This window comes from Neopsephotus bourkii, unplaced genomic scaffold, assembly GCF_033783945.1.
Source record: "Neopsephotus bourkii isolate Nb327-2 ecotype Australia unplaced genomic scaffold, CSIRO-AGI_Nbou_v1 NB_846, whole genome shotgun sequence".
Taxonomy (NCBI): Eukaryota; Metazoa; Chordata; class Aves; order Psittaciformes; family Psittacidae; genus Neopsephotus; species Neopsephotus bourkii.
The window spans coordinates 1,580,493-1,589,928 of NW_026901342.1; the positions used below are offsets into that span (position 1 = coordinate 1,580,493).

At 42.5% G+C, this 9,436-nt stretch overlaps 1 protein-coding gene across 1 annotated transcript; it reads right to left on the reverse strand.

The window, feature by feature from the left end:
- Positions 1-542: 542 nt before the first annotated feature.
- On the reverse strand, positions 543-2,359 carry LRRC30 (leucine rich repeat containing 30). The gene has a single exon (XM_061356329.1). The coding sequence runs from the start codon at positions 1,843-1,845 to the stop codon at positions 949-951; it is 897 nt and encodes a 298-aa protein (XP_061212313.1). The 5' UTR covers positions 1,846-2,359; the 3' UTR covers positions 543-948.
- Between the last annotated feature and the right edge of the window lie 7,077 nt (positions 2,360-9,436).

A 9,436-nucleotide genomic window follows, 5' to 3' on the forward strand; every position in this document is an offset into this window, starting at 1 on the left:
TCACCTCTAGACAAGTATTGCCTCCTGAGTAAAGTTACTCCATGGCTCTGATTGCAGGGATTCAGGAAAGGGAATGGAGTGCACTTGCTCATCTAGTAATGAGCAACTTCATCTGACAACCTCTATTTGAAGGAGTAAGGACCCATGTTCGTTTCTGTGCTTCATGGGGGTGCTGCTCCTGGCTGATGTGATGAACCACTGTCAGCATCCTAGAAGGTTCCTTGGGAAACGCTGCATGTCTCACGAAGGGAACTAGGGACTTTGGAGAAGTTTGGGGTCTTCCAAAAACCTAAGACATCACCTCCTCAGCAGCAATCTTCACCTGTAATTTATAGAGTCTAGCACAGAGCTGTGGGGTAAACAACAAATGGTATTGAACTGGCCAGTAATATACTGTCTGCAAGCTAATATAGCTCAGGATATATTCACTACTGAAAGTAAATTGAACATTTTCCTTGAGAGTCACTTAGATAGCTGTGTTTGTTTATATAGTGGTTTATCTGCACATGAAGAAGTGAGCAGGAGTTAAAGTGCAACAGCAATCACATATAGTAAATCCAATTTATATTAATATTCCTCTAACCTAATAACTGGCAGATACACATTTCTGCACTTCTAGCAGTCTGACTTAATTTGTTTCTGTCAAACAAAGAGCAAACATTTTATCACAAGTTTGTTGTTTTTTTTTCATTAAAAAAAACACCCCAAAACAACCCAAAAAACCAAGCACACCAGAACTATAGGTTGCAGAGGTGGCTACTTGTAGAAAGTTTACTCTTCACACAGTTAATCAAGACCATCATACTTTACTTGCTTTCCTCCAACCTTTACTAAAGCCATCCACACTCTTCGACATCCGGGCGTTATGAAGTGGAAATACCAGTGCAGGGAAGTGCTCCGATACAAGTAAGTCTTGATGACAGGCTTAATCCCACGTTTGGCAGAAACTCAGTTGTGCTCCTTTTTATTCCTGAGATAGGTGTAGAGGGCATCCAGCCCTCCCTCTATGATCTCAGGCAGAGGCCGGGACAAAGGGTTGTGGGTGATGTGGAGACCTTTGTCCATTGGGTTCCATGCAATGCGTGGCAGCTGGTGCAGCAGGTAGAGGTCATCTGGGACAGTCTGTATAGCATTGTAATCAACATTTAGTAATTCCAGAGTGGTGATGAAGCAGAGAGAGCGTGGCAGAATGCGTATGTTGTTATTCTCTATGATAAAGATTTGCAGATTGACCAGATACTGGACACTGTCTGCGATGTTTTCAAGCCTGTTGGACCCTAGGTGCAAAAAGTCTAAATTCCTCAGTGCAAAAACACAGAGGGGAATTTGCACAAACCTGTTGTTACTGAGGTTCAGTTTCCTCAGTTTTGTCAGGTCGCTGAAGCTCAAAGGCAGTTGAGAGATGCAGTTGTGTGAGAGGCTCAAAACCTCCAGCTTCCTGCACAAGCTGAGCTCTGCTGGCACTTCTGTCAGGCAATTCATATTGATGAACAAGACCTTCAGGTTCCTCAGCAGCCCAATCTCTTTAGGCAGATACTTGAGACAGTTGTCACTCAAGTTCAGCACTACTAGCCTGTCCAGTTTCCCCAGTGAAGGAGGAATCACCACCAGCTGGTTGTGTGAAAGGTTCAGTTTCTGCACCTCAGGCAGTCCCCACAAGAAATCAGGTGTGTTGGTCATCCCTTTCATTATAAGGCTCAAGCTGACATAACGCAATCCCTGTTTCAGCAGTGACTTAGGCTCTTTCCCTGAGAGAAGAGCATCTTCCCATGCAGGCAACTTTGGATCTCTCCTCAGAAAACACATGCTCCTTCGCCCCTCGTTCTTGGAGTGCTCACTTCCCATAACACCCTGGATCCCTCCTCAGAGAAGAAGTGAGGCTTTCTTCCCTTGCAAGTGCTTACACCAACATGCAAATGCCAATAGAGGATGACAGCTTGCAGGAGGTGGGAAAGTCAAAGCAAGGAGACAAGGAGGAGCCTGTGAAGTGCATCTCAGTCCACCGGGGCAGTTTCCATAGCTGCTGAGGGAAAGTTTCACTTCTGGGGGCTTATGCTGGTCTTGGTGCACAGACTGTAATGAAATACTTGCTCCTGATTTGTGAGTAAACCTGTTCAATTCAAACTGAATGCCACGAGGCAGCTGTCACTGTCATTTGGCCAGGGCTTTATTGGACAGATATGTGTCTTCACTGGAAAAAGGTCACAAGGATGCTGTATATAACTTCACCATGTCAGCTTTCCTGGCTATCTGGTTCATACCATGGCTACAGGACAATTAACAGGAGTGACTTAAAAAAACAAACAAGCAAGTTATAGAAGAAAACAAGCAAACAAAGAAGCCATCATTTAAATTCAGATTTAAAGGACATTTTCCCAATTATTTTTATGTTCCTGATTTCACTGAAGTAGTTACCAGTCCACCAGAAAACTGCACACTGCAAAAACGATGGTAAAGACTTTTCTTGTGAGCCCTTATTTTTGTTTACTTAAAAAAAAAAATAAAAGGGGGGGAAGAAAATGTTAATGCTCATAAAAAGTGTTACATTTTATATCCCCTTTGAGATTAGGATAGGCCTCTTTCTTTTCCAAAAGGGTACCACCCTCACTGCAGCAATGACATTTTCCAGTGGTATCTGAGCCCACTTGGATGACTGCTTGCTACCCACATCGCCAAGTGTGAGAAGTCATACCACACAGTTCTGCCCAAATTACTGTCCTAAATATCCTGTGCTGCTTTCACATCTATTAGTGAGAATTTGGGGGTCTGCAATCTTTTGTTCCACTTATGTTCCTTTCCCTGTAAACTTTCCTGTCTTTCTGGGCTATTCTGGGGTACAGGGGGACTAGCAGTCAAATAGCTCAAACTGTAAGTGACATTTAACTCCAGGATAAAGGAACTGATGGGAGAGGAAGGAAGTACTGAGGTATAATAATACCCAACAACAGCTGAAGCTAGCTCTGCTGATGAAAAGAAATTGTATTGCTACAGGAATCCGCAGTGAATTTAAACTCAAAGGGACCCTAAAAAGGATATGCAAAAACTTCAGGCACCATTTAAACTAGATGAAAATTGCAGCAAATAGTACAGGACTTTCAGGGCTTTTCCTCTCCAGTGGATCTGTGGTGATGGAGATGCTTTGCTGCCGCCTGAGAGATCTGGTGATGCCTATACCACTCCCCAACACCTCATTTCAGAGCACCTCTCCTTAAAACCCTGCATTAGTTCAGATGCTGAAAGACTGTATGAAGCTGCAGCTGGGAGTCGGGGCACTCCAGAAACCTCTTTAGAGTCAATCCCTGCAGTCCCTTCGTACTGCCAGTCTTTTTGGGCCCCTCATAAAGCTGCTCTTGCTAGAGAAGAGAGGAGAGAGGAGATGTGTCCCTGTGGTTGTGTCTGGCAAGTGGGGTCCTACAACAGGAAAGGAGACAGGACCACAGGAAGAAGCATAAGACGGTGGAAAGCTGAGCAAGCTGACCAATTAAGATGTGCACCTTAACAAGGCTGCATGGCATAAAATCAACAATCAGCAATCGCTGATGTATTGCTTTCCCTGGAGTGCCTGGACAAGCCTGAAAAGGGCTGAAGCCCAAACATGCTGCCCCACAGAGACAGAGATAACCCTGATGCTGTAGGCACAATAGTGGCTCTGTGGGGAGAGGAAACCCAACAACAGGCCAAGCTCAGCCGGGTTTGGCCTTGCGTGACAAGGGGACCTAAGGCTAAAATGTGGCCCTTCAGCCCAAGCAGGTGGAGAAACAAAAATGAGAGCCTCTCAGAAGTCCTGACTCTGGGTTGTCTGCCCAGTTGCTGTTAAAACTGCACCTATTATAAGACAGCCTAAATGGATTTGAACAAGGCATTCTTTTCTGCAGGGAAGAAAAAAGCCTTTTAGAGACTGTTTACAAAGTTAGGCATTTCCCTTTTAGTCACACTGCTGGAACGAGGAACCTGCCACAGCTCTGCCTGGTGGCCAGCCTTATTCCCTGTGCCTGTGCTGACACGTGTGCCCATGTCCCCACAGTCGCTCCAGAGCTCTTCCTTCTGGAGGTTGCTTTTAGTAACAAATGAAAACAAAACACAGAGGAAACACAGTCTCCCTGTAGCCACTGTCTCCCCCTGGCTTGCCAGATACTTTTGGATGAGAATGTCATCCCCATCTCCAAAATGCGTTACAGTTCACTGCTTGGGGACTTGGCAGAGTCTGGTCCAGCCTCTCAGCACAGAAAACCGCATTTCCTAACAGCATGACTCAGCCAAAGTGCTCTGTACCCTTCCCTGGTTTTGCATCACACCACTGATTTGAAACTATGTCTGTGATATAGCCCAGGACAGCCTGGGTCAGGCTGCTGTTGGAAAGCTTCACCCAGGGCTCTCTATCAAACAAAAATGCTTGCTCTGCTTTGGTCTCGCAGCATCTCCTGCTATTCTACTGCTGTACCTCCACTGCCTGTCAGGCAGCAGCAGCAGCAGCAAAGGGGTTTTAAAAAAGAAATCCCACATCTGCAGCTTCCATTGTCCAGTTCCCTTCCTGCCTTTACGACTGCCGTAACCACTGCGTGGAACAAAAAATATAGCCATTTCCTTTTCTTTGTTCTCCAACAGAAAAACAGGCTATTGAGCACGCTTGCAGTTGGGGAGACGGGAAACTCTGAGGTAACCAAATTAAATTCTTTTCTCAACATCGAGACAATAAAACCACAGTGGCCTCATCTGGACATCTCAGGAACTAAATTTCTGAACAAAAATAGTCCCCTATCAGTTGGTGTCCTGGGCTGGCTTTGTCCAAACACTTTCCAGTTCCCTTTCCTCCAAGCTGCCTGCTGCCCTGCCCCGTGTTGTGAGGATGGATCGGTTCTTTTGGGCTGCTCTTAGGTAGCTGGGCCAGTGAAATGCTGAGCTGTGTCAACACAGGCTGTCAGAAAGCACAAGTTAAATTCACACGTGCAAGTTTGTCAGGAAAAAAAAACAACAAACAAATAAAAACCCCCAAACCCCAAGCAAATAGGTAAAATACTTTGTATTTGATAATTGTTCCATGGATTAACCAAAAATGTTACTGCGCAGGGGAAAAAAATGACCCAAAACTTGCTGAAGAACTCTGTAGTCTAAGTACTATAATAAGAGAAAGTGCACTATTAGCAATGATAAAAAACCTGGTAAGCTGACAAAAATGACAAGCTATATTTTCTGATGTTCTTTGACAACGCAAATTATTAGATTTTATTTTGAAGGAAGCAGGATTGTCAGCCCTGAAAAAAAACTGTAAGATGGCTGCACAAAGACCTGGAATGTTAGTCTATTGTCTATGGGCTCTTTTATTTGCCTGTAGATTTGGAGTCTCTTGAATACACTTGGGAATATTTTTAAGCTTTTCTTTGCAGCCAGGTGGGGGGCTGGACAATTGCATTGTTTTTAAATGAAAGTTGAGATCATCACATAATTACTTTTCCAGAAAATTTGAGTTTTTAAGGAAATACCTGGCAGCTCCTAATGAAACATAGCTGTCTTGACACACTGAGTTTAAATTTTGTTTTCCTGCAAAACCAAAGCCTGACATTATCTTTTAAATCGGTGAGCATACAAGATAGGTATAGTTTTATCAGCATATGCATATAGGTTTGTAATTGATTTTGAAGCAAATTTCATGTTCTCTATGAAGTCAAAATCCCATATATTTTCTCTGGCTCAGCTTTATTTAAAAATATGTTACTATAACAAGGAATACTTTAAATTTCTAAGCATAGCCTTTTCTAAAATGCTGGGAAGTTCAACTCATGCTTTCAGAAGAAATTTTCCTTTTCATTCATTATCTGGGAGTCCTTAATAATGACCTTTCTAAAAAAAGATGCAGAAAGTACCTAACCCATCCTTAATAAATACCTGGTTGAAAAAGGATGCAGAAACTGACAATCTAGCTACTTACCTGTGACAAGAAGGATGCTTTGACTAAAAAGGCTTAACTTGTTTCAAGTTCAGCAGAAAGCAACAGCTGCACTGGAGAATTATTCACTACAACACAACTGCAGCTCCTGAACCATCTTCTCTTGTGCTGTTCCTTTCCTCTAAAGTAAATAAAGAGTTTTAAAAGTATGGGTGCCATGCAGACTCTCAAAGATAGCCTCTGGTCTTGGTGCTAAGGAAGCAAATTTTGTAGGTTTTTAACTACTCTGTAGGTTGTTGGCTTGTTGATCTTGCAGCTATTCTGAAATACTATGTCAAGTTTCAAAGGCAAACTGAGATTTATGAGATGTGACACAAGACAGGAACAATTCTTAAGGCAGTTTCAGATTTCCTGTTAATTTGTTTTTAATTATGGTGCTGTTAACAGCCTTTAATGACTGCATGTCCCTGGAGCTTTCCTGGAATGCTTTAGTAAGGTCCCATGTGGAGCTGCTGGATTGCCTGACCCATGAAGAACTGGACCTGGAGGTGAATGACTGCCTGAGCACGGGTTCATTTAACAAGAGCTTTGGCAATGTTTCTTTCTGAAGACCTCTTGATAGAAGATAAGCTTAAACTATCCGTATTTATTTATGGAATAAAAAGGGAGAGATTGGGTCTTGTGAGTGTATGTAGACCAGAAATGACAGGCTCAATCCCTGCTGGTATTCAGTGGCCAGAGCGACTTTTATGTTAGACATAATTACAGGAAGTTTTATTTCTTTTCCACAAACTTGCAGGAGTATTTTGCAATTCCATAAAATGAATAAATGACTGGTCAGCTCCTAATTCTGTCACAACTTCCCTGTGTGTACACAAGACAAATAGGTAGGCCATCTGGCTATATTAAATAGAGGCAGCTCATGATCCTGCACTGCAGTATCACCTGTGTCCTCTGAGGCAATGGTTCATCCCGTGCCTACCACAGTTCTGCCAGGCACCATGAAAACCCACTTGCTTTCCAGGCTTTCCCTCTCCTCTGCAGGGAAAGGACAGTTCACCACCATCCTCATGAACACACTGAGGGCCCTGTCCTACTTTATTTAGTCATCTGTGCACAGCCTCTGTGTCTCAGCCTTTTCCTCCTCTTAACAGTCAGTGTGGTGACAGATTTGACACCATTTATAAATGTATTTGAGGTCATTACATGAAGGATACCATTGCAGTATAGAAAGCGTTTGCTGTTCTATTATTCATCACCACATTTATGAGCAGTCACATCTACATTCATAAACACCCATAAAATAGCTTGTACCTGCCTGATAGCAATATGGATGTTTGCTAAATGCTACTTGTGGTCTGTGGCCTTCTGAATCAAATTGAAAAAAAGTTGGAACAGATTCTTCAAACTGTACTGTTAGCGTAGGAACAAACACATAACCACCGGAATGGTTATATGAGGGGCTTTATTGCAGCGCTGGGAAACCGGGGTACACACCCAAACCCGGTTTTCAACCTCGTCACATGGCGTTCACAATTTATACACCTTTAGCACGGGTTACAACATTAGCTAATGCATATGCATTAAGGATTGCCACATCATAAATGTTACATCAGCCTCTTCTACGCTTGCGCAGCCCCCTCTGGTGGTCGTCTGGTGGTTGTTCCGATGAAGTAAGGAGTCTTCCTCAGATGAGGTAAGAAGTCTTCCTCAGGTTATCCTCTTCACCTCTTCCTTACATGGACATATCCCAACTCTTGTGTGGATGCTAGCATTTCCTTATCAGCTTCTGGTATGCTCTTCTGGCTACCTCATGCATAGGTTCTACTTGGGTATAGTCTCCAGTACATACTTTACTAAATCCACCCATAAATCCACCCATACACCTTTCACCATATATGGTTATGATAGGTTTCTGCTACACTGGTAACAGAGAAGCCGTGATACAAAACTGCAAAGTTACAACATTTTCTAATATACAAAATCCCACTATTGATTTACAAATTTCTCAAACATAATCATTTCTACTATTTTATAGAATTGTTTTATCATAAAACTTCGCCCTTTTCCAACAATACAAAGTAGGTTTTAGTACAACTGCTGCCACACCACCTCTGCTACAGGTACTCTTTTTCACAGAGCTCTTGAAGGTCATTTTGTTAGATTTTGAAGGCACCGTAAGAAGCAAAACAGCATTTTTGGAAAGTAGAAAAGAGAGCCTGAATTCTCTTTGCCTAAACCCTATGTAATCTAAAAAGAGGTTTTTCTTGCCTTGCCTCACAGGAGTCAGATCAGCTAAGTGTCCATCACATGCCTATTCAGTTGGCCTTCACACAGAATGCACTGGTACTTTCTTTCTTTGTCTGTCTGTCTGTCTCTCTGTCTTTTGGATGACAACTCCACCCAGACTTATTTCAGTACCTGGAGCAGGTTCAATTCAGCTGCCTGCGGCATACAACCCACAGCTCTCTGAAGCATCCTGTGACCAGAGGCTATGCGTCACTCTGGGATGAGGGAATATCCCCGCCTCTCTTAAGCTGTTGCTCAAATTAGCAGGGTTTTCTTAAACATCCGTGGGTGCAGAGAGTCCAAAAATAAGTGTGACTGTATGGTCTGCTGGCAGAACTCCTAGTCCCTCCTCCAAAGACTCTTCAAGAATTTTACATTTAGTGTGTCACTGTAGTTACCTGCTTTTCTGGAATCTGAAAATCCATGCTCTGTTCTGAAAACAAAAGGCAGAGATGACTCTCAGGGTCTTGAGCAGAGAGAAGCATTTCCATGTGGTACTCAGTATAGCACCTACAGTTTAAAGACAGGTGGGATTTAAGCTAGACCATTAATTCAGCATTATCCAGTAAGAGTCTTACAGACTCCTGCTCAATCTGCCAATATGCTGATTTTGATAGACTTTTAAAAATAAGTAATTCTCCCCAGGCATTTTTAATGTCAATGTGCATGTGTCCTGGCTCCATGGGGTTCTGCATGCCACAGTAAACACCAGGTAACTGAATGTTATTTATTGCAAAGTTAATTGCTTCTGCACCTCTTTTATGTTCTTATTGCCTAAGTGTGTTTTAAAATGCTGTTGTATCATAAAGTCTTAAGGGACAAAGCCAGAGGGAAGTTATAAACTTATTTTAGAAATAAAATCAAACACCAAACTATCATTTTTTGTGCCTGATTTTGCATTTAAAATAAAAGCATGCTTCTCCAATTGAAAGCACAAGCCCTTTTTATCTTAGTCCTCATGAAATTTGGCAAATCAGTACTGCAAATCAATGTGACCCAGTGTGAACGGCTTTAGATATTTCCATCCAGAGTCTATTACAATAATGATGCGAAAAAAGAACTGAGGAAATAATTGAATCAAAGCTGCTGTGGAGCCTTAATCCCAGATCCATGACTCTTACACAGATTTTACTGATATAAGAAGAAACTCTGCATTTACTTTTGTATGCCTGACAAATGATAAACCAGAGTCTAATTAAAACTCCCTGAAACACATACCAGAGTCTCAGTTTGGGATTTTTCAGAGACATTATCAAACAAAAG

Excerpts from the sequence above, each read along its gene's own strand:
- LRRC30 (XM_061356329.1), bottom strand. The coding sequence starts at position 1,845 with ATGGGAAGTGAGCACTCCAAGAACGAGGGGCGAAGGAGCATGTGTTTT.